Source organism: Neoarius graeffei, chromosome 17 (genome assembly GCF_027579695.1).
Source record: "Neoarius graeffei isolate fNeoGra1 chromosome 17, fNeoGra1.pri, whole genome shotgun sequence".
Taxonomy (NCBI): Eukaryota; Metazoa; Chordata; class Actinopteri; order Siluriformes; family Ariidae; genus Neoarius; species Neoarius graeffei.
Window position 1 is genome coordinate 18,862,044 of NC_083585.1, and position 26,264 is coordinate 18,888,307.

Below are 26,264 nucleotides of genomic sequence, written 5' to 3' on the forward strand. Positions count from 1 at the left end.
TATGGCCTGAAGGTTGGGCTGAAGTGCAAAGTGCCCTTGAGCAAAGCACTTAACCCCAAACTGCTCCCTGGATGCTGTAACATAGCTGCCCACTGCTCTGGGTATGTGTGTGTGCTTATTGCTCACTTGTGTGTGCATGTGTGTGTTCACTGCTTCAGATGAGTTAAATGCAGAGGAGGAATTTCATTGTGTGCTTAAGTCTATGCTTGAGTATACATGTGACAAATAAAGGCTTCTTCTTATATTAACATTATGAGTCTGTCAGTGGTGAAAACAATCAGTTTACCGAAGTTGACATGACGATTGCCCTGTAGAATTACATTGTATGGCCATTTTGCTCCAGGATGCCCAGTCTCTACTGATGAGGGTTGAGTCTGAATGAGGGAAGACAGGCCTGCACCTCAATGCCAAGAAGACTGAATTCATGGCCTTCAATATAACGTCCTTGACTCCTCTCAAAGTTAGCAGTGGTGACCATCTTCAACAGGTCAATGACTTTAATATTTTGGCTCAAGAATGGACAGCACAGAGAGGGACATTAAAGAGAGCTTGGCGAGCCCTCCACAACCTGAAAAGAGTTTGGACATCCAAGTTATCAAGAGGGTTAAAAGCCAGGATAGTCACAGCAGCCACTGAATCCATCCTGCTCTACGGCTGTGAGGCCTGGACCCTGACTAAGTCCCTAGACGGGTGTTATACAAGAATGCTTAGGGCCATTCACAATATCAACTGGCAGCAATGCATCACCAGTCAAGAATTGTATTGAGACCTCCCTAGGGTCTCAGAGAAAATAGCAGCAAGGCAACTCAGGCTAGCCAGCCACTGCCTCCGACATCCAGAGATCCCAGCACATATGGGAGCCCTGGGCGGCCACTAAAAACAATGGTGGATGTCTTCAAAGAAGATGCTGGAGTGGTTGACACCATTGAATTGAGGTCCCTAATGATGGGTAGAGAGGAGTGGATAGTCTGGTATTTTGCATGACTGAGGTCGACATAGTAGTAGCCATTTTGCAGTTGCTGGTTATAGTGTACCAACTCAATACTGGATTGATTTCAAAAGAAGCCAAGTCTTTAGTTGTCACACATACACTCAAGCACAGAATTAAGCACACAGTGAAATTCTTCCTCTACATTTAACCCATCTGAAGCAGTGAACACACACACACACTCACAAGTGAGCAATGAGCACACACACACATACCCAGAGCAGTGGGCAACTATGTTACAGCACCCAGGGAGCAGTTGAGGGTTAGGTGCCTTGCTTAACCTCAGGCCATGGTTGTCCAATGTTAACATAACAACACGTCTTTGGACTGTGGGGGAAACCCATGCAGACACGGGGAGAATATGTAAACTCCACACAGAAAGGCCCCCACTGGCTGCTGGGCTCGAACCCAGAACCCTCTTGCTGTGAGGCGACAGTACTAACCACTACACCACTGTGCCGCCAATAGTGTCTGTCCCTAGTAAATATTTGGACCAAAAGAGATGGGAAAGTAGGGCCCAGGTTAAAAAGTCCCAGAATTTTCCTTTAAAGGATCTTATAGGAGGGTGGCACGGTGGTGTAGTGGTTAGCACTGTCGCCTCACAGCAAGAAGGTTCTGGGTTCAAGCCCAGTGGCTGACTGGGGCCTTTCTGTGTGGAGTTTGCATGTTCTCCCCGTGTCCGCGTGGGTTTCCTCTGGATGCTCCGGTTTCCCCCACAGTCCAAAGACATGCAGGTTAGGTTAACTGGTGACTCTAAATTGACCGTAGGTGTGAATGTGAGTGTGAATGGTTGTTTGTCTCTATGTGTCAGCCCTGCGATGACCTGGTGACTTGTCCAGGGTGTACCCCGCCTCTCACCCATAGTCAGCTGGGATAGACTCCAGCTTGCCTGTGACCCTGCACAGGATAAGTGGTTATGGATAATGGATGGATGGATGGATGGAAGGATCTTACACGACATCCTCAAAGATTGAATGAAATCGACTCTCTTCCTGTTCAATTGCCTACCTTCTTTTTCATATCTTCTTGCCTGCTCCTATGGTTACTTTGTTTGTAGCCTTCTGTGATATTTTTTTTTCATGAAGTTGATTCTGTTTCCCTAAAATATAAAGGAAGAAGTAATTTAAATGCCAGTGACTCTCAGTAGGATACAGCATTTACTGAACCTCAATGAATGACTGTGGTATGGTATATCCGCGTAAAATCTCTTGCACCTGTTCATACGTACACCATGAGTGTATAAGAGAGAAAAATCAGAAATATGTGAAGAATTTGTTGTCAGAACTACATACGAAGCTCTCTCTCTCTGTGTATCCACCCCCCACTCTCTCTCTCTATCTGTCTGGCTGTCTGAGAGAGCACTGTTGCTTTGAGATCGTTGGCTGTGCGCCAGATCTTCCCTCGCTCTGATGACATCATCAGCTGCCTGTAGGTCTGGATGTTCTGCCAGCATTCCGCCGTGTTTATGATTGCTCGCAGATGTGTGTCCAGGAACATACTGTACCCAAATCCCTAAATTAATCAAACTTGAGTGCTCTCCAAGCCACTGCTCCCTGAAATGGCATAAGCACTGAAGCGGGAGGAGAGTGGAGGAGGGTGGATGAGGAGGCCTAAGTACACAAAAACAAAACCAGAAAGCGGGAGGGAAAACAGAAAGACAGAAAAGGGGACAGCAGGCCTTCTGGGAATTGGTTCACTAGATAACAGCGGGATTGGCTGAGTGCTGTTACAGCATGATGCAATGGATCAGTCTATGTGTCTAGAATATAAAACGGATATTTTTAAAATGTGTTGCTGTGTGTTCCCATGCTGGTCTGTGTAAGTTTTTAATTAATTGACCATTGGTCCTTCATCATAGAACAAGGACTGTGATACATATAAGTGATGCATCTTGATCTACAGATATTTTACAATATTTAGTGAGTCATAAAGGAGCAAAAAAGCTTCAGTCATTATAATTAAATTTTCAACTGAAATAGAACGTTTGAAGAATGTGCTCAACAGTACAGCAATAAGTATTTGACCCTTAAAGATACGTAACTGAAATAAATATGTGTTTACATGAGAATCAAACCTGGTGCAATTAATACCATACATTTTGGGTGTATTAGGTTACACAATATGAGCATTTAGTTTTATTGCTTTGAGTAAGGAACTTTAAAATCTGTTCTTTTCTCATTGCAGTTGCTGGCCTCAGGCTACTAACTATTTCTTTATTAAATTACTTGCTCCTGATTATGTTATTAGGTGGGCTGTCTCTTTTTCCCCTTCAAAATAATATTGCCTGTGAGAGAATAGGAGGGTGCTGTCATTTCATTGAAGCCTGTAAATGAGTTGTGATACAAGTTACTGTGGTTCTCTGAATGTTCAAAATGGGGTGGCACGGTGGTGTAGTGGTTAGCGCTGTCACCTCACAGCAAGAAGGTTCTGGGTTTGATCCCAGTGGCTGACGAGGGCCTTTCTGTGTGGAGTTTGCATGTTCTCCCCATGTCTGTGTGGGTTTCCTCCGGGTGCTCCGGTTTCCCCCACAGTCCAAAGACATGCAGGTTAGGTTAACTGGTGACTCTAAATTGACAGTAGGTGTGAATGTGAATGGTTGTTTGTCTCTATGTGTCAGCCTTGTGATGATCTGGCGACTTGTCCAGGGTGTACCCTGCCTTTCACCCATAGTCAGCTGGGATAGGATCCAGCTTGCTCGCAACCCTGCACAGGATAAACAGTTATGGATAATAGATGGATGGATGGATGGATGGATGGATGGATGAATGTTCAAAATACAGTTAAACTTTCACTTACTTGGCTTACTCATTTGCACCCTGGCAACCCATTGCTGTGTGTCAAAAGAAAAAAAAAAACAGGATGGAAGCTTGTGGATAATGAGGCAGTGTGGTGAACACTTATGAGTATTTTGGAGCCAACAGTTACTCGTGCTATTTTAGTACAATGCAATTATTAGCCACTGAAGTCTTCAGCAGAGATATAAATATGAATGAATACACTAGAAAGATATTTTGATGCTATTATAGTCCGTTTTATTTGCTAAGAGCACCTAAATTCGAAACGGTGAATATGTTTCAATGTTTTGATTATTTTCATATAAGAGCACACCTTGTCTTGTCATGTTTTAGTCTTAATTGAATTCTGTGTTTGGAGATCTTGGCAGTAATCATATCCACACAAACTCTCCTGTGCTCGATCCGCTATTCAGATTTGCAGATCTATAAATCCTGGCGATTTCCAAGTAACAGAAGCTGCTTTCACCAGTGGCCTGATTTAGTATTCAGCACATGCCAGGCAGCTATTTTTTCACATCAGACAAAGTGTTTTGATGGAAGGTGATTGCACCCAAGTCTGGAGGCTGCTTTGGGGAATTTCTGCGTTTTTATGGACAGTATAGTCTGCTGTGTGTTGTGTACGGAAGGCCATTTCATTTTGGAATTGCTTCATCACTTCAGGGAACAGGGTGGGGCAGAAGTATGTGACAGCTAGCGTGAGGCCAAACAGGACAACGCGTATGCAAATATGTGTGTCGTGCTTCTGTTTTAAAAATTACAGCATGTTCGATCTCGCACAGCTGTAATTGTGCAGAGACTGTTTAAGTTATTAATAAGATAGTGAAAAAAGAACATCCAGAGTTCATGCTGAGTATGTTTGGCTGTTGTTTGTGATGAGTTGAAAAGCACACGTGCAGCTGTGGTTGCTTTTATGGAGGCAGCAGTACAAGAATGAAATGTAAAAGGGAATGTGGAGGAGAGGCTAAATTTAGGCACTAACTGGCTGGCTTCCTCAAGTTTGTGGGCGTTTTAATGACTCATAATAAAGCTATTTAGAAGCAGCGCAGTGAAATTAGATACTTGACAAGCTTTGGATCATTATAGATTTAAATTTTATTGACTTTTTTTGCTGAAAGTTAGTGGGATGCTCCTGGGCAGGATTAGAGAGAGATGGTGGAAGTCCCCATCTGAATTCGTGTGCTGTGTCTCACCACTGAATGACTAGAGTAGGAGCATTAGAAAGAATCCCTTCATGAAGATTCAGTTTTAATTTTTTTCCCCCCAAGAATTAAAACATTTTCTAAACCCTAAAGATGCCACATTAATGACAATGAGGACTCATTAATATTGATGCAACTCCCCTTCTGCTATTTTATCATTTTCAGTCTTGTTTTTTTAGAGTACTAACATTTAAATCTGGTGGATTTTTTTTTTCACGGTTGACTATATAAGACTTTCTTGCTATCCCATGCCAAAGTCTCACACTGCAAACAAAACCAACACCCTGGTTGAATAAGCATTCATTTAGGAGGCAAAAAAAGTAATATGGTCTTTTTATGTTGAAATAGTTTTCATGAAGAACCACACAGCCCAATAAAGCACGCTTTCTTTAAGAGTGTGGTATGCTTCATTCAGTGGAGCACACCACATTTTCAAAATTAGGGATATTTCATGGCCTACTTCACTGTTTGTGTGGTAGACTAGGCCAACCCTACAGGTGTCTGGGACATCTTTTAATAGACCCCTCTCCAGCACATGCAGGTTTCAGGGAATGAGACACATCATTATTAGATTGCACCAGATCTCTTTTACCTCATATAAATCAAATCCTCACATGGATTTGACTCCAATGAGTTGCAGGCTACATGGCACAAGTATGTGGAGCTGTGAATTATATTATGAGCCTACAACAATTACTAAATGACATGATATGATGCCTCTAGCGCTTTTACATTTACAGCTGTTTGCAGATGTCCAAATATCAGATGTTCGATAAAAAACTACTGGAAGTAATTAGAGGTGAATACTTGGAAACAGAAAAAAAATCGTGTTTTGACCAAAATTATTTTTTTCTTAATATACTTTGACATCTATACTTGAAGAAAAAATCAATATATTTTACCAAAATAATGTGGAAATGGTTTTGGGCGTAGAACATACGGTGGTGTAGTGGTTAGCACCATCGCCTCACAGCAAGAAGGTTCTGGGTTGGAGCCTAGTGACTGATGGGGGCCTTTCTGTTACCCCTTTTCCACCAAATCAGTTCCAGGGCTGGTTCGGGGCCAGTGCTGGTGCTGGTTCACAACTCATTCAACTTGCGAGCCAGCTGAGAACCAGTTTGCTTTTCCATCGCTCGCGGTGCTAAGGGAAGCCACGTCATTACGTCGCTGTATACGTCAGTTACGTCATTGTATACGTCAGTTACGTCGCTATGTTTGCATAAACCTTGGTGCGAATATTGAAGCAAAAACAACGCGGAAGAAGCAGCAGCAGCAACAACAACAACAATAATAATAATGGATGACTTCGCGTTTGTACAGCTGCTGCTTCTCATCGCTTAAAAATGGCGATTTTTCGCGGTCTTGTTATTGTTGTTGGTCTTAACAACTCCGCCCCCCCGCTGACATAAGCGGTTCTTTCCTCTGGCCCAGCAGAGAGTTGGTGCTAGCCTGGAGCCGGTTTTTCTGGCCCCAGAGCCAGTTCTTTGTCAGTGGAAACAGAAAACCTGGTTCCAAACTAAGCACTGGCCCTGAACCAGCCCTGGAACTGCTTTGGTGGAAAAGGGGCATGTGTGGAGTTTGCATGTTTTCACCGTGTCTGCATGAGTTTCCTCCAGGTGCTCCAGTTTCCCCCACAGTCCAAAGACATGCAGTTAGGCTAAAGTGGCTACTCTAAGGCCCTGTCCACACGGCAACGGATTCAGGTGACTCCGATACAATTGCTTATTGTTTAGGCCTGGCATCCACACGGCACCGGCATTTTGGGTGCCCAAAACGCAATCTTTTTGAGAACGGGTTCCAGAGTGGAAAGATCTGGCAACATTGCCGTTGCGAAGTCGTCTGGATGAGTAGAACGGATTTGTTTACAATGATGTCACAACCACATGACTGTGAGTGCTTCACACCGGGTAGAAGTGTAACGAACTCGATGCGAGTTGTCAACAAATCCTATAACTTGGTTCATGAAACGCGCTTACAAAATATTTTCACTGTGAATATTTATTGTGTAATGGTGCAAAGTGAGAGAGAGAGAGAGAGAGAGAGAGAGAGAGAAAATAGCCCTTAGGGCAGAGTCAATCCCGCCAGCAAAAATAGGGAAAAAAATGAGCGATCTCACCTCTTCAGATGTTGGTTTAAGTCCTACAATACATTCCTCAAAAAGGGCGTAGAACAACAAATTAATCCATCAACGTGTAGCATTCAATTTATTCCGGACCATTAAAGACGCCGCCTTCTGCGTAGAATCATACGTCATCCTCGCCGCCATATTGGATGGGTCAAAGCGGAGAATAAAGATGCCTCATTCATGTGCTGCGTTTAACTGTACCAACAGGTTTACCATCCAAACGAGATCACATGGGATTACCTTTCACAGGTGAGACTGGAAAAATACTTTTCATTGTATTTGGTCATTATAATGTAATTTTATGAACAGATTTTTCTGACTTTGTGGCTAATATGAAGTCTCCCGCATAATAGTTTATGTGCATGTGTCCTTACTTCTTCTATTGTTCTGGTGTCTCCGAAGGGACCGTCTTACAGCGCCCCTAGAGGTGTGGCATGTGTATTGCATCGTTTTCAGCAAGCGTTGCGTTGCCATATGGACCTGATATTTTACTGATCGTTGCCCATTTGGACGCGATATATTTTTAAATAACATCTCGTTGCCGTTGTCGTGTGGATGTAGCCTAAATTGTCCATAGGTTTGAATGTGTGTGTGAATGGTTGTTTCCAAAGTCCATAAATGGGAGGGTTGCTGCAGGAAGTGCATCCAGAGTAAAACTATCCTCCAGTTAATATGACATGTGGATCAATAGGGTCCACATGGCAGCAACCCCACCCACATAAGTGGGACAAGCTGGAAGGAGTGAGTGACATGTGGAAATGGCTTTATTTAGGTTCATTTCAAACCCTGCCTTTTTGTCTTCCTGCAAACTCAGTGATAAATGCAGTCAGTCTCCCTAAAGATGTCTAAGATCTTGCTAGCTAAGTGTGCTTTTCTCATGATTTTATCAAATTTTTGAATAGTTACATGCCAACAAAACAAAAATTAATGAGGTAAAACATCAAATAAGGTGCTGCTGTATTGTTTTGAGTGCAGTACAGGTCAAATATTATTTACAAATCATTGTTTTAAGTTTAATTTCAATTTCAGCATACCGTCACAACTTTTTCTGATTTGGGGTTGTGGAACCAAAAGTTTACACGATATACTATAAAGCTTTGACAAGACACACCCCAGGAAATATACAGGCGTTGGTTACAAGACATGCAATATATACAGTACTGTGCAAAAGTCTGAGGCACATGTAAAGAAATGCTGTAGACCCAAAATGGCTTGAAAAATAATGAAATGAAATGTTTCAACTTTAAAAAATACTATAAACAATAATCAGTAAGCCATAATAAATAAAACAAAGTCAATATTTGGTGTGAGACGACCACACCAAAATAAAAAAAAAAATAGTGGTCTCAGGTACAGTGAGTGCAGTTTTATGCGGAAATGAGCTGTAGGTTTTACTGAGCATCTTACAGAACCAGCCACAGTTCTTCTGGACACTTTGTCACACTCGCTTCTTCGTTTTGCACCAAAACCCAGCAGCCTTCATTATGTTTTCTTTTTTAATCTGAAAAGTGCTATTTTATGGAATATGCTGCTCAGATAATTTTGTGCTGGAAAATGAACGTTTGGACTCTAAAATGTTTTTGTAATGTTTTGACTCGATAATGTAGAAGTCATAAAATAGAAATCTATAACAAAGTTTGTATGAAAAAAAATATATAGGGTGCCTAGGACATTTGCACAGTACTGTGTGTGTACATATAGTATATGGGTGGTGTAGTGGTTAGCGCTGTTGCCTCACAGCAAGAAGGTTCTGGGTTCGAGCCCAGTGGCTGACGGGGGCCTTTCTGCGTGGAGTTTGCATGTTCTGTCTGTCTGTGTGGGTTTCCTCTGGGTGCTCTGGTTTCTCCCAAAGACATGCAGTTAGGCTAATTAGCTGCTCTAAATTATCTATTGATCAAGCTTGGAGAGAGATGGGCTCCACCAAGTTTAAAGTGCCCTAGACACACCAGCGATGGATTGTTAAAATGTCATCAGTGGTGCCCTTACGGCCTTTGCTGGCTATGGGATGAATATATATATATATATATATATATATATATATATATATATATATATATATACACACACACACTGTGACAGACAGCACATTAGCAGTGCTGCACTAGAAATTATGTATAAATTACAAAGGTGTTTGTGTTTCTTATATAGGGTAAAAAAATTGGAATTTTTAAGTTTATGTTTCAGAATTTAATACTTTTTGTGAATTTATCCAGAGTTAGGTACTTAATGACAAACATGTAGTTTAGAAGAAGCTACCGAGGTCCTGATTCCTTAAATGTTAATAATAGTAGTCATAAAAAGTTATAAATGTGTGAAATTATGTAAAATTGTCACACAGTGAAAGTACTTCCCAGCTATATCCAAGCATTTATAAATCTTACTAAAGTCCTCTGCTGTTGTGTGTTGTAGATGGACCAAAAGCGCTGGTGTGTGATCAGTGTGGAGCTCAGTTCTCGAAAGAGGATGCCTTGGAGACCCATCGGCAGACACACACAGGTAGTATTTTTCCTTCTGCCACCACACCCAAGCATTTATCAACCTGTCTATGCTATTTCCATATTGATGAGATAAAGTAGCAGAAACCATGTTAAATATTGTCAGCATTAAGGTTGGGGCAGTATGTCAGGGCTTTGGAAGGCTGTATTTCATCACTCCATTTTATCTGAATCTCTTTATGCATAAGCTCATCCTCCTTTTCTGTCTCGCTTCTCCTTACTGATAACTGAAAATGCATACCTTAAATCCCATGTACTTTCAACTAGCATGAGGTACCGTATATTACCTAACAGTACTGTAACTAGGAAGTTGGTTTAGCTTACAACGTCATGAGTAGTTTGCATTTTACAAACTACCAGTTGCCATTATAAACACATTTATAACATAATTCTCATATAAAATAAAACGATTATATCATCATCATCTGTCATCCGGCGGGCCAGTGACTTGGTAAGATATTCTATCCCAGACCCGCCGGTCGAGCATAGCTGCTCTGAGTTGTTCTTCCTTCAACCCCGTCTCTCGCTTGAGGACCGTTTTCAGGGTGGTACGTGGTCGACTGACTTTGCGCTTCGCCTCAGGCTCCCACAAGAGAACTTGTGTGGCAGGTTGGTCGTGACGAAACACATGGCCACACAATGCCAGACGACGTTTGGCGATTATGGTCGAGAGGCGTGGTAGGGAACCGTACAGGCGGTCGTTTGTCCAATGGTCCTACCAGGTGACGTTGAACACTCTGTGGAGCATGCGGGTGTACATGCAATCCAAGGATTGCTCTTGTGCTCTCGTTAGAGACCAAGACTCGGATCCATAGAGAAGAATGGATTCGACTGAGGCCTTGAACACTCTGACCTTTGTGTCTCTAGACAGCGGGGCAGCCCACACCTTGATTAGAGAATTTAGGGCAACCCAGGCTTTGGCCTTTCTGGAGTCGATGTTGTGAGCAGTGTTCATCCAACTGCCAAGGTATTTGAAGTCGTCCACCTTCTCGATAGCAGAGTTGTCAAGCGCGTGGAGAGATTGGTCCGTAGAGGAATTTATATGCATCCATTTGGTTTTGCATGCGTTCAACTGAAGGCCAACTGATTTAGCAGCCAGTTCTACTCGGTGGAGAAGATCATCACCCGAATTCACCGAATCCTCGAGAAGAGCAATGTCATCAGCGAAGTCGAGATTGGATAGATGGACAGCAGGGTGGCAAGAACTTCTACGGCATTTAAGAGTGAGCCCATCATCCATGGGAAGGGCTAAACGCAAGGCGTAATCAAGAACAATGATGAAGAGCAGAGGAGCTAGGGGGTCTCCTTGAAGGACGCCCAAGTTGATAGAAAACTCCTCAGTTACACCGCCAGGAGTTATAACCACGGCAGTGTTATCGATATACATTGTCCTGATTGCCTTGACCATGCTCGGGGGGGACGCCATATGCTTGTAGAATGGAAAACATTGTGTCGCGTCTGATGGAATCAAAAGCCTTCTTAAAGTCCAAAAACACTATCACACCTTCTTTATGGTGGTTCATGAGCTCTTCGATAATGCGCCGGAGGGCTAAGATGTGAGCGCTAGTAGAATGCAGTTGACGGAAGCCATTTTGGTTTGGGCGCAAGAAGTTATCCATTACCGGCCTCAACCTATTGAGTAACAGTCGGTTATACACTTTCAAGGCGATCTGAGCTAGACTAATTCCCCTATAGTTGGCAGGCAACGTCAGGTTGCCTTTCTTAGGGACAGGTACGATACCTGCTAGACCCCATTCCTTGGGCCTGTTGCCTGCAAGGGTTTCATTGCAGAATGTGAAGAGGAAGTCGTGGATATTTGGGAGCTTCCATAGCTCAATAGGGAGACCATCCATCCCAGGATCGTGACCAGATTTCATCTTGTCAGCAGCAGAGTTAACTTCATTATGGCCGAATGGCCCAGTGAAGATTTGCTCATTGAATCCAAAGATTTGGATGATCTCAGTTGGCCTTTCTGGTGTAGGGCTATTAGGTGATAACACACGTTGAAAATGGTCCTTCCAGAGCTTCAAATGATCTTCGCCTTGGATGAATACTGGGTTTGGAGATTTGTTGGATAACTTTTTCACTAGGTTCCACGCACTTTTTGTGTCCGTCAAGGTGTTACTGGAATCGAACCGATTGAATCGAGGATGGCTCGGATTCTTAGTTCTTCCTGCATAATGTACGTAGAACAGAGGGAAGCCTGGGCAGGTTGAGTAAGCTGAACGCTGGCGTTAATAGCGACATGGCGCGCCTCCACCACCACAGGGCAATCGGAAAGTGGTGACTTTTTGGGATATTCTTTGGGTAGAAAGGACGACCCCACTTTATTACAGACTCCCACGAAGGACGAATAAGATTGGTCTTCTTCAGGAAGGCTTCGGAATTCTTCGGATATTAAAGCATCGACAGAGGAGATGAGATTTGGGTCGGAAGTCAAGGAAGACCAGTTGAGCCGTTTCATTCGCGGGTGTCTGGTCAAACGGGCACTCAATTTGGTAGACATAGTAACAATTCTGTGATCACTGCCAACAGGATTGGACGATGAGTGTGCTTGAGAGTCTCTAAGGCTGTTTTGCCAGCACTTACAACATAGAATGAAGTTGATTTGAGAGAGATCACCTCTCGGGGACCTATGAGTTCAGAGTTTATGCCTGGGCTTTTGGAAACAAGTGTTAGCAATGATAAGACTGTGCTCGCGAGCAAATTCAGTCAATAACTCCCCGTTCCAATTTTCACTCATGTGATATGAATGTTGTGCCGTGACATGGGCATTGAAGTCGCCCCCAATTGCAAGGAAAGCATGCGCCGGTATAGAGGCAACTGCCTCACGCAAAGAGCGGTAGAACTGCGTGACTTCCTCCTCGGGGGAAACGTTATGAGGCGAGTAGCACGACACAGTATTGAGCCTTGGATTGCCTTTGAAAACGGCGATAATAATTCGTTCCGAGACCTTCCTGATAGTAGAAAGTAGTGGTAAGAAAGACGAAAGTATAGCTATCCCTACTCCATGAATGGCCACGCCTTGGGCGTTATGGGAAGCCGAGATGGTAAACAGCATCACTGCGCCTAGATTATGGGTTACGATGTCCGAGGACTCATCGTTATGGACTAAATGATGTTCTTGGATGCACACTATGGGTGTATTATAGTGGCACATAAGGAAATCCAGTTCCTCCTTGGATGACATAGTCGAGAGAGTTCGACAATTGAGCTGCCCTATGGTGAGTGTTTTACCAGGGTGCATAAGACCTTTCCCGGGCTGGCGATCAGACAGTGACCTCCCCTGGGGGTTTGGGGCACTGTTGTCATGAGATGTCTGACAAGGTCCCTGGAGGAGTAGTACCTTTCTGGTTGCCGATCGTCATCCTGACATCCCAGACTGGTCTCCCCATACCAGCGGCATGTGATGTGGAATATAGGACCAACTCGTCATCAGCAAGTGGTCCCTTTATCTAGCCTCTCACATGCCGAAGACCGTCCGCGTGGCTCTCAGCGCCGCCCCTAGTGTTGCAGAATGCGGCGGATCTATGGGAGTAAACCCAGACAGAAAATCCCGGGAGTATTTGCATCACCCCGGCTTTTCACAGCAATTTGAAAACTTGATGATGATATCCAATACTTGCACCATGGTTCAAGCCTGTGCTCTAACTTCACCCGGTACCGTGCCTGTCGATGCCTGTCAGACATTATATCATAGTAATGTCAAATGTTAGTCTTTAATATGTAGAGTACCGTATGTTGCATACCTCTGTACAAGAAGTTCTCTTGAAAGCTAAATATAACGGGTGATTATGTCTATGGACAAGCCTAAAGTGTCCTCCTAAGTGGCTCTGAAGTTAGTTCAGAACCAGTTATCACTGGTGATTAGTAAGTCTTGGACATTTTTCTCATAGTTGATTATATAATCAGACATTATCACAAAGAAAAAAAAACCTTCACAAACTATTGAAGTCTGGGCCTTTGTGTTGTCATAGCTAGTTATCACTATGCATTCCATCCCTGCTCATCATAGTTATCCTGACTAAGCACAACTGAGAGAAACATGCTCCTGCTTTTAATGGACCAATGTGAACATTTAGGGAAGAATGGATAAATAACCCCGTTTCCAAAAAAGTTGGGACAAAGTACAAATTGTAAATAAAAGCGGAATGCAATGATGTGGAAGTTTCAAAATTCCATATTTTATTCAGAATAGAACATAGATGACATATCAAATGTTTAAACTGAGAATATGTATCATTTAAAGAGAAAAATTAGGTGATTTTAAATTTCTTGACAACAACACATCTCAAAAAAGTTGGGACAAGGCCATGTTTACCACTGTGAGACATCCCCTTTTCTCTTTACAACAGTCTGTAAACGTCTGGGGACTGAGGAGACAAGTTGCTCAAGTTTAGGGATAGGAATGTTAACCCATTCTTGTCTAATGTAATTCTAGTTGCTCAACCGTCTTAGGTCTTTTTTGTCGTATCTTCCGTTTTATGATGCGCCAAATGTTTTCTATGGGTGAAAGATCTGGACTACAGGCTGGCCAGTTCAGTACCTGGACCCTTCTTCTATGCAGCCATGATGCTGTAATTGATGCAGTATGTGGTTTGGCATTGTCATGTTGGAAAATGCAAGGTCTTCCCTGAAAGAGACGTCGTCTGGATGGGAGCATGTGTTGCTCTAGAACCTGGATATACCTTTCAGCATTGATGGTGTCTTTCCAGATGTGTAAGCTGCCCATGCCACACGCACTAATGCAACCCCATACCATCAGAGATGCAGGCTTCTGAACTGAGCGCTGATAACAACTTGGGTCGTCCTTCTCCTCTTTAGTCCGAATGACACGACGTCCCTGATTTCCATAAAGAACTTCAAATTTTGATTCGTCTGACCACAGAACAGTTTTCCACTTTGCCACAGTCCATTTTAAATGAGCCTTGGCCCAGAGAAGACGTCTGCGCTTCTGGATCATGTTTAGATACGGCTTCTTCTTTGAACTATAGAGTTTTAGCTGGCAACGGCGGATGGCACGGTGAATTGTGTTCACAGATAATTTTCTCTGGAAATATTCCTGAGCCCATTTTGTGATTTCCAATACAGAAGCATGCCTGAATGTGATGCGGTGCCGTCTAAGGGCCCGAAGATCACGGGCACCCAGTATGGTTTTCCGGCCTTGGCCCTTACGCACAGAGATTCTTCCAGATTCTCTGAATCTTTTGATGATATTATGCACTGTAGATGATGATATGTTCAAACTCTTTGCAATTTTACACTGTTGAACTTGTTTCTGATATTGCTCCACTATTTGTCGGCACAGAATTAGGGGGATTGGTGATCCTCTTCCCATCTTTACTTCTGAGAGCTGCTGCCACTCCAAGATGCTCTTTTTATACCCAGTCATGTTAATGACCTATTGCCAATTGACCTAATGAGTTGCAGTTTGGTCCTCCAGCTGTTCCTTTTTTGTACCTTTAACTTTTCCAGCCTCTTATTGCCCCTGTCCCAACTTTTTTGAGATGTGTTGCTGTCATGAAATTTCAAATGAGCCAATATTTGGCATGGAATTTCAAAATGTCTCACTTTTGACATTTGATATGTTGTCTATGTTCTATTGTGAATACAATATCAGTTTTTGAGATTTGTAAATTATTGCACTCAATTTTATTTACAATTTGTACTTTTTCCCAACTTTTTTGGAATCGGGGTTGTAGGATTTTAACTGTGCTGTTAAAATATGATTGCTAAAATAACACGATCTTTTTATTTTATTTTTTTATTTTACTGAGTTTTTTTTTTTTTAGTTTTTTTATTTAGTGCTTGTTTGTTGTTTTTTTAAGTGAATAAATCCCAGGTCAATCTGGGTCATGCTTGTGTATGGCACAGTGGCATGCTGTCCTTCTTATGTAAATAGGGTATCAGTTTTGTCAGCTTTGTGGTCAAGCACATCAGAACACACACACATGCATGCACAAATCACTACAGTAGTCCTTGAACCTAAAGGTCTGACCTCAAGTTATCTGTGTTATATGAGAAGCATCACTCGCTCAGTCTGCTGCTACTGAGAGACAGACAGTAGACTCAGTGCTGTTACAGGTATTCCAGACTGCACTAATTAATATGCTCTCTGGGTATAAAAGTGCTCAATTGGGCTAATGATCCACATGTTGAGGCTATATAAAGGGTGAGTCCTAATTAAAGCAAGCTGCCATCATTTTTATGAGCGTGAAGTTGAGGAGCTAATCATCTTTACTATCAACTCTTTAAAGCAGATTTAATTTGTAATAAGCTCACATTTAAGTTGGACATTTATTCGCAAACACTTTTTATCCTTGCCTGTGGGTGTATAGTGAGATCAGGGTGCAATATCTGTCACCTGTGCACCATGAGGAGAAACACGATAACCCTTTTAAAAACTCTGCCATGTAACTGTAACTCTTGTGACACACACTGCATCAATAGTTAATGTCTGTGGACATAGGGTGGTGCCCAGAAGTTTCTCGCTGCTGTCCCAAACATGGAAACCTCACACGCTCTGTATCACCTTGGCTTCAGACCCAGTGAAGTGTACACCAGGCCACGATTAAAAAGAAAAAAAAAAAAAAGCCAAAACCCTCTTTAGTGTTGGGACACAAACATGTTGGCATTAAAGTATGGGGTTTTAGCTGCTGCAGTTATTCAGTTAGATTTTTCTGGTTCAGCGTGTTGTGGCATTGAATTGGGAGGCAAGCCAAGGATCCACGTTTTTTTTTTTTGAACAGCCTGCAGAGCTCTGTAAATAAAACACTTGTCTATCCACTTCTATCAGGAATGATGCAAGAAAGCCGGAGGTGAACCTCGCTCTAAAGCTTTGAATGTTTAGTCTATAAAACAGAGTGAGGAAGTGAAAATGGTGGTAGGAGAGTTGATTTTGGTGCTAGCACAGACAGAGAAAAACAACATCATGTGCTGATGTTTACACTCTGCCAGAGCACTGTCACAAACTCAGAGCTGACCTACTTACAGGCTGTCTTAAAATAAAACTCCATCTAACGTCTCAGGACTGGGCACTCTTGAAAGCAGGCCAGGACATCACTGTCTCTCATTTTGTGCTGTACCACGTCATGAAAAACATTTAGGGTAGCATTTCTTGACTTCACTGAATTGGGCCACTGAATAAACAGTGGTTAAACATGAGCAATGTATCTTGTTGTTTTAATTATTAAGCAAGCTGTTCCTTACTCAGGTAGATTAGCCCAACAGGTTCTCTCACTCACAGAGATGAGAGGTCAAATGAGGCATCTGTTAGTGCCCATATCAAAGCATAGGGTCTCAGTGAATGCCCTGGAAACAACAAATTCTGACAGTGTAGAGTCATGTTGTGCACAAGGGTTTCATGAATCTCATGTATCTAATAATTCTGTGATTTCAGGATATTGAGCCATATATATAACTGTGCAAAAAGTCTTAGACACATGTAAAGAAATGCTGTCGACCAAAAATGGCTTAAAAATAATGAAATGAAATATTTCAACATTAAAAAAAATACTATAAACAGTAATCAGTAAGCCATAATAATTGAAAAAAGTCAATATTTGGTGTGAGATGATCTTCTGCTTTCAAAGAAATTGTAGTCTGAGGTCCAATGAGTGCAGTTGTATAAGAAAATGAGATGTAGGTTTTACTGAGCATCTTACAGAACCAGCCGTAGTCCTTCTGGACACTTTGTCACACTCGCGTCTTCATTTTGCACCAAAACCCAGTAGCCTTCAGTATGTTTTCTTTTTCAGTCTGAAAAGTGCTCTCTTATGGAATATGCTGCTCAGATATAAGCATTTTTTTTCTGTAACAATTTTGTGCTCGAAAACAAACATTTGGAACTTGAAAATGTTTTTGCACTGACTCGATAATGTAGAAGTCATAAAACAGAAATCAATAACAAAGTTTGTATGAAAAAGATAGGGTGTCTAAGACCCCGTCCACACGTAGCCGGGTATCTGCTAAATCGAAGATATTTTTCTACGTTTTGGCCTGTCATCCACATGAAAACACATCAAAAACGAATATTTAAAAAAACTCCGGGCAAAGTGAAGATTTTTGAAAACTCCATGTATGCCTTTTCGTGTAGACAGAGATAACCGGAGTTTTGCGTTTTAGAACGTCACAATCTGCGCCAAAAAAATGACAACAAATCTGCCCTGACGTCACACGTGCGACCTTTGTTTACTGCAGTAGCCAGATTAAGCATGGACAAAGAGTAATGGATCGGAGTAGTGCCTTGAAAGCGTTAATTATTGTGCAGGTGCTATTTACATGTTTAATTTTAGAAGCCCAACTACTGCTCCAAAAACATGGTCAATATGTCCACATATTTGCTTTGACAAGATTCCCAATCAACGTTTTCTTGCATCTTTTGACGTTTATACTCCAAAATTGTGTTTAGAAGCAATTCTGTCTCCGAGTCTGTCCAGACGAACGAGCTTGGCGCCATGTTTTATGTTTAGGCGGAAGTGACGCCAACAGAGGGCTATTCTGATGTGATTAGGGGGTAGGATTTGGGGAAATAATGCCATCTACAGGTTTGGAATGCTTATGAATGTGATTGAAAACGCAGATGTTCGGTTATGTGTGGAAGAGATTTTTTTTGAAGACAAGGTGGTGTGGATAAAACATTTTTATAAACGGAGGGGGGGAAAATGTTCGGTTTTAAAAATACCCGGCTACGTGTGTACATAGTCTGAGACTTTTGCACAGTACTGTATATTCATCCCGGGGAAGATACAGTGCCTTTCAAAAGTATTTATCCCCCTTGGTGTTTGTACTGTTTTGTCGCATTACAAGCTGGAATTAAAATGGATTTTTGGAGGGTTAGCACCATTTGATTTACACAACATGCCTACAACTTTAAGGTGCAAATTGTTGTTTTATTGTGACACAAACAATAATTAAGATGAAAAAACAGAAATCTGGAGTGTGCATAGGTATTCACCTCTCAAAGTCAATGCTTTGTAGAGCCACCTTTTGCTGCAATTACAGCTGCAAGTCTCTTGGGGGTATGTCTCTATTAGCTTAGCACATCTAGCCACTGAGATTTTTGCCCATTCCTCAAGGCAAAACTGCTCCAACTCCTTCAAGTTAGATGGGTTGTGTTGGTGTACATCGATCTTCAAGTTATGCCACAGATTCTCAATTGGATTGAGGTCTGGGCTTTGATTAGGCCATTCCAAGACATTTAAATATTTCCCTTTAAACCACTCCAGTGTAGCTTTAACAGTATGTTTAGGGCCATTGTCCTGCTGGAATGTGAACCTTCATCCCAGTCTCAAACCTCTGGCTGACTCAAACAGGTTTTCCTCCAGAATTGCCCTGTATTTAGTGCCATCCATCTTTCCTTCAGTTCTGACCAGCTTTCCTGTCCCTGCAGATGAAAAATATCCCCACAGCATGATGCTGCCACCACCATGCTTCACTGTAGAAATGGTGTTCTCAGGGTGTTGGGTTTGTGCCACACATGGTGTTTCCCATGATGGCCAAAAAGATCAGTTTTAGTTTCATTTGACCAGCGAATTGTCTTCCATGTGTTTGGGGGGTCTGCCGCATGCTGTTGGGCAAACTCCAAATATGTTTTCTTAAGCAATGGCTGTACCGGCTGAAGGTCACATGGGTCTCTGCTGCGGTGTGCGAGCATTGGGACATCACTACCGCACCGGACGGAGCGCGAAGCAGGGGCAGGGCAAAATGACTGGCCGTAGATTCTATCAAAAGTTCCATCTAAATTGACCATGGTTGCAAAATATTGGCCAAAAATACACAAACACCACGAAATGTGAAAGTAAGATGAAAAAGAAACATTCTATTGCCTTATACTACAAGACCAAAACAAAATAAAACTGTCAAAACTCACCTTTTCAGTGATAACGTCTGTACAGATCACTCGTGTAACAGAAAGACCACAAATGGAAGCACGATCAACTTCTAACTGTTGGAGTGGAAAATTCCATTCTACACATTCAAATTGTTAATGTGTGTCCTTCCCCGCACACAAATAACATGCTACGGTAAAAAATAGACCACAACTCATTTTATCGCTCAGAAATTCATACAAGCCCAGCTACCATTGTAACATATTCTGTAAGAAACATATTCTATACCTAACTTTCAGCTTTCGTTTTAAAAAACAAAATCGCAGATTTATAACTAAATTTTTATATGGCGTAGTGATTTTAAGTTACTACTTTGGTGAGGTAGTGACCTCGACCCTGAGGCTTTCTGTTTAGATCAAAACACACGATCATATTGGTTTTGGGTCTGCGGAAAATGGAGTTACAACGGTGATCAAATATTTTGCATGATATTTTATTACGATTATGATTGTTCTGTGAGCGCACCAATCCTTAGGTGTATAAAGTTACAACTTAAAATACAATTAGTGATAACTGCAGACTTTTCAGTGGACTACAACCTTTTTAAGGGAATGCGATATAGTCAACCATTTGTCATGTCCCAGATCAAGCCGCCATTTTTCCCCAAATTTGCAGATATTTTGCCAAATTCTGAATATTCACATCAAATATTTAGTTTTATCTGTATTATTTCTTTCATCATTTTTTTCAAATTAAAACCAACATCACCATTCAAAACTGTATAGTTTATTGACAGTATATTTAGTGGGGTACCCCCACAGTACCCAGTTTCTATATATACTGTGTGTGTATATATATATATATATATATATATATATATATATATATATATATATATATATATATATATATATATATATAATGAACTCTTTCTTTCTTTCACACAGGACAATAATCATTAATCAACACCAGTAATTCGTTCATTCATTGATTCATCATCATTAACCATGTTATCCTTGTCAAGGTTATGGCAGATCTGGAGTCTATCCCTGGAACACTGGGAAAATAGACCAAATGCTTCACAATTTATTCGTATAATTAAAAGGACATGCTTAGATAAACAAGTACATAAAACACCAAACATACTTAAAATACATCACACAAACCCATTACACAATCCCAGCACTAATTTATGTGAGTATGCTACATAACTAAACACCATGTTGACACTTAACCATATTAGTAGTAACCATATAGTAACCATATTTCTGACAGATATTGGCATATATAGTGGAATAGACCTTTATATACAGATGGGTGACCAATTAAAGGAAATACTAGTGTCTGTTATGCTGTGGTGGTTTGTGTTTGGATGGTTTTTAAATGTTTTTTCTTTCCAAAGTTTTTCTTCATCCTATGATGATTCATTTATCTCCTGATGAGAGGTCTCTAGATTCCACCCCATTCAGAGGGTACTATGGGTACTGAATGGTTTGATGAAGATGCGAATGATCATATGCCAGGGCCTTTGTAGCCTTTTGCAGATCTCAACCCAGTAAAACAGTGTGCATCCCTTCAGTACAGTTTCAGAGAATCTACACTAAGGTGCATTTGATGCTGTTCTGCTGGTTGTATTTTTTTTCCTCAAATTTTTGCATCATCTGTAGCATTCATGTACCAAGTGCCTTAAATCTTGAGATGATTTTCTGTATGGTTTTAAAACCATTCATATATCTTTAAAACCATTCATATACTGTATATTTCATAACAAATCCTCTCTTATCTTTTACTTTTCACTTCACTATGATACTCATGACACTTGAGACCTGTCTTTTCATCTGTAGCGGAACAAAGCAGCATGTAAATTAAATTCCTGAGTTGTTGGATACAGCCTGTTATAATGCTTTTATGGAATAAATATTGATTGCCTTTGTTTATTTCACAGTGTAAATGAAGCTCCAATTGGTAGGGTGGGAATAATTTTGTTTATACTGGGAGAATTATCACACTTAAACTGCAAACTGAGACATGAATACACTGGCTGCTTATGTGAACAGCTTGAGAATTTTGAAGAAACATTTTTGAAAGAAAACGACACATCAAGATATTTTAGGTGTCTGTTGCTGTCATTTTCCCTCTGGGAAGATCTGAAAGAAAATTCCCCCTATTCTCCCTTACATAAAATATTTAACTTTAATCCAGTATATTCGCCTAAAAAAAAAGGAGGAGATTTGAGTTTCACAATTTTGTCTGTGTTCTGGAATGAACTTTCTACAGATGAGTTGGACCCTTAATGCCCCAGCTGAAACAGCTGTGAGCAGGTGATGCACCTCCAGCTATGCCTCGGCTGTGTGTCTGGTGACATTCACAGATGGAGATTTGTGGCCCATGTCAAGCTTATTTATGCAACCTTTACGTCTGCTTGCTTTTCAACCAAAGATGGCTGAACTTACTTTTTTTTCACGTCACAATGTCAACCCTTTTGTTTTTCTTCAATCTAGCATGCCTGATGGACCAATTGCTTTCAATGCCATTGTGTACTTTCTACCATCCATGCTGTGTTCCCAAACCATTTACATGATAGGAATTTCTCTATTTTCAAAACTGCAATGAAACTTGTGTCTGTACACTGTACACTTGTGGAAATATTGTATTATTCTTCCCTGATTACAGATGACTTACCTGATTACGAAATGTCAGTACCTTTCATTTTGGATATAATGTGCTACAAACTATCCCAAGCTGTTCATACATTTATCCCCTGTCTACTAAACATGTGGGAACAGGATTAAGTCTGTAACTTGTGCACCAGTTCAGTCCTTTTGTATCCCTACTCTCCAGAGATCACGGGGTCATCTGACTGGTGTGAAAAGAAAATTCTCTCCCTTTTGTGTTGTGCCTTGTTGTAAGGCAGGCAGTGAGGTGAGAACATCTCAGTACAGCTGCTTTCTCAGCTTAGTCTGGAGAAAATAGAAAAAGCAGTATATGTTGGTTAAGAATTAGACCCTTAGGATTTCTCACACTTTAAATAAAGCCTGATCAACCCCCCCCCCCCCCCCCCCCCCCAACAAAAACAAACAAACAAAAAAAACCCCACCCCACTAACATCTTAATGATGGTCATTTGGGTATTCACATAAAATCACCTAATAGGACTGATGCTTTGGGCAGTTGATGGATTTTTATTAGAATGTTTCTTACATATTTAAATATAGATTAAACCAAGATCGGTTTTGTTCTGTCCCACTATTTATGGTGTCTTTTACATTACATAAACTTAATTCAATTTAATTCAGTTCAATTCACTTTTATTTGTATAGTGCTTTTAACAGTATTTATTGTCACAGAGCAGCTTTTCAGCAGATTAGATCCTTAATGACGAAGCCAGAGGCGATAGTGGAGGAAAAAATACAGATACTATTTTGTCTATCCCTGAGACAAAATAGTATCTGTATCAACTTAAGAGGGTGTCGGATGGTAAGATCAGCGACTGCTGGCCATGTGATTGTTAACATAAAACAGTATATTTAAAAAGAAAAACATTAAGAGCAGTAATTAATAGAAACTCAGATTGGATTTAATACATTTTTTTCATATTCATGGTTCATGGAAAAGACATATTTCAGATATTGTGCAGAAACAAACATGACACTGAAATAATCTAATGGTTACTTTAATCACAGACTCAACATGTTTGTATGGTGTATGTGTGTGTGTGTGTGTGGTGATGCTGGGTGAAAGGGTCATGTGAGGTCTGTGGTCTGGTCTGCCAAAGAGTTTTCACACAACACTCAATACTCCCCCTGCTGGCCTGCATGAGGTATTTCTACATTCTTCAGCTCCAGTGCATGACCAAAATAGTTACTTGTACAAACAGTTATTAATAATTCATATTAGCATGCATGTCTTGAGAATACTCACTGAATATAGCACAGGTGGCATTGAAGTGTCAGTAACAAACTGTTTCATGTCTTAGTACATTTTCTGATTTGCATTTTGTTTTGAGTGAAAGAGCTTTTTATTCTGGTTTTGCACTCAGGCTTTGATTCCAAGAAATAATTATTCACACAGAATATAATGAATACATAAAAGGCAAAGGTTCTCTCTGACATGCTTGTGTGTTTTTGATAATCTACCAAGCACCTGTTTCCTGTGACCTGGGGCTCATTATGAGCTGTGAAAGGCAGCTTGTTATGCTGGAATACTGATGTCCTGCAGAGAACCTCTCTCTCTCTCTCTCTCTCTCTCTCTCTCTCTCCCTCCCATTTTCTCTCTGCCTCTCCCCTTTTATTTCTCATTTGTTCTCTTCCTCTGCTTTCTCTCTATGTTCCCCCTTTTCTTTAACCGTTCGGAGGTATTCCATGCGCCGATAACAAGCCATCAGATGGTACGGGGTGTGAAATTGACATTTTCCATTTCTGTTGCACTGATGATCTAATTTAATTAATGATGATAAAACAAATTCTGTATTCTACGTGGTGAGGTTTTGTCTTAAATCCCTCAGTGACATTCTCCACATTTTTTTCCGACTGTCCACAATTGTGCATGCTCCAGTGACTGTCTTAAAGAAAACAAAACACTCCATGACATAAGTCTCATTGTCTTGTCTGATGAGATTTCTGCTGCTGAGAGGTCTTTTGTGGGACAGAAAAGCCTTCTCAGCAGATCCATGTTAAAAAAAAGGACCCTGCGAGTGTGAAAGAGTTGAACCTATGACTTGGGGAATAATGGAATGGGTCATTTGGACATTCAGGCTGATGGAGAAACTGTCCAGATGGCCTCTCGAATAAATCATAGCCAGAGGTACAATGCATTCTTGCAGGAGGGCTTTAGCTGCGACAATATGAGCTCAGGAATGACTCTTAACTCACTGAATTATTAATAGGGTAAAGTGGTCAACATTTGGCTTGTTATGAATGAGCTTTATGGGCTCTAAGGAGGTTGTGAGAGCATGAAGAAAATCTAGTCGTACATCTGTCTAAGGCTCACACAGCCTTTAAATAAAAAAAATAAAAATAAATAAACCAACTCAAAATGACCTATGAAGCGGAAATCTGCAGTGGCTGTTTCAAGCTAACCATGCTTTAAATGCAGAATTCACACACCTTTGCTAAATCATGCTCTTTCTTGACACATATTGTTTCTGAACTGTAGAGGGAATAAATCAGTTAGGTTAGATAAGGCGCCACAGTGATTGCATGGCGTGTGGCGAAGTTAAGCAAGCTAGCTGTGTGTTTACTCTCAATGCATCCATCCTGGTTACATTAATAGAATTCCAGAACATCTCTTTGATGGCTCTCGCTCTCCATATGAATCATCTGTATCTCATTCCCCGCACTAATTCCAATTTAATTGCCTATTGCCCACAGGCACTTCAATGGCAGTAACAAATGGTTTGATTTTGGAGTCCTCATCAGACGGCATTTTAAATGCAACATGCTAACCCCACTTGAATGTCAATGAAGCAGTGGAACAGGCTCCTGTATACTAATCACTCTCTCTGTTATACTCAGCCCTTCTCCTTTCCTCATATCTGATTAAAATGGATTTGTAGAACTGGGAAGGAGCAGGCAGTCTGTCTCCACTGTTGTAACTAATCATCAACCAAAGAGATGAGCAGTTTGTTTCCATATTTGTATTTGATCTCTCTCTCTCTCTCTTTCTCTCTCATATACTGAATTTCGCTCCCAGTGGAAAAAGCTTAGCATCAGAATTACTGGGTATTACTGAAAGATTAAATGAGATTAAACAGAAACAAAACTGAACAGAAGAATGAAAATAATAACACATTCCACATGATATCCCGGATATAATGTGAGGTTCTGAGATGTCTCCTGTCTAATCACACTCAGTCAGTGCTAACCCATGTCATTTTACTGTGTGCAGTGGTATTTGAGTAAAGCCAGTAGCAGGGTTACAATGTGTGCTCTTCTTCAATTCAGGCCCTGTCCACATGGCAACGGATTCAGGTGAATCCGATACAATTGTTTATTGTTTAGGCCTGGCGTCCACACGGCACCGGCGTTTTGGGTGCCCCAAAACGCAATCTTTTGAGAACGGGTTCCAGAGTGGAAAGATCTGGCAACGTTGCCGTTGCGAAGTCGTCTGGATGAGTAGAACGGATTTGTTTACGATGACGTCACAACCACATGACTGTGAGTGCTTCACGCCGGGTAGAAGTGTAACAAACTCGATGCGAGTTGTCAACAAATCCTATAACTTGGTTCATGAAACGCGCTTACAAAATATTTTCACTGTGAATATTTATTGTGTAATGGTGCAAAGTGAGAGAGAGAGAGAAAGAGAGAGAGAGAATAGCTCTTAGGGCAGAGTCAATCCCGCCAGCAAAAATAGGGAAAAAAAGGAGCGATCTCACCTCTTCAGATGTTGGTTTAAGTCCTACAATACATTCCTCAAAAAGGGCATAGAAGAACAAATTAATCCAGCAACGTGTAGCATTCAATTTATTCTGGACCATTAAAGACGCCGCCTTCCGCGTAGAATCATACGTCATCCTCGCCGCCATATTGGATGGGTCAAAGCGGAGAATAAATATGCCTCATTCATGTGCTGCGTTTAACTGTACCAACAGGTTTACCGTCCAAACGAGATCACATGGGATTACCTTTCACAGGTGAGACTGGAAAAATACTTTTCATTGTATTTGGTCATTATAATGTAATTTTATGAACAGATTTTTCTGACTTTGTGGCTAATATGAAGTCTCGCGCATAATAGTTTATGCGCATGTGTCCTTACTTCTTCTATTGTTCTGGTGTCTCCGAAGGGACCGTCTTACAGCGCCCCTAGAGGTGTGGCATGTGTATTGCATC

The 26,264-nt window shown here is 41.2% G+C and overlaps 1 protein-coding gene across 2 annotated transcripts in view; it reads left to right on the top strand.

Annotated features, from left to right (window-relative positions):
- zbtb16b (zinc finger and BTB domain containing 16b) overlaps positions 1–26,264 on the top strand; it is a 105,467-nt gene that overhangs the window by 51,299 nt on the left and 27,904 nt on the right. For both annotated transcript variants that reach the window (XM_060943812.1, XM_060943813.1), the window contains exon 4: positions 9,517–9,603. In XM_060943812.1, the coding sequence (XP_060799795.1) occupies positions 9,517–9,603 (87 nt within the window). The remainder of the gene's footprint in view (positions 1–9,516; positions 9,604–26,264) is intronic.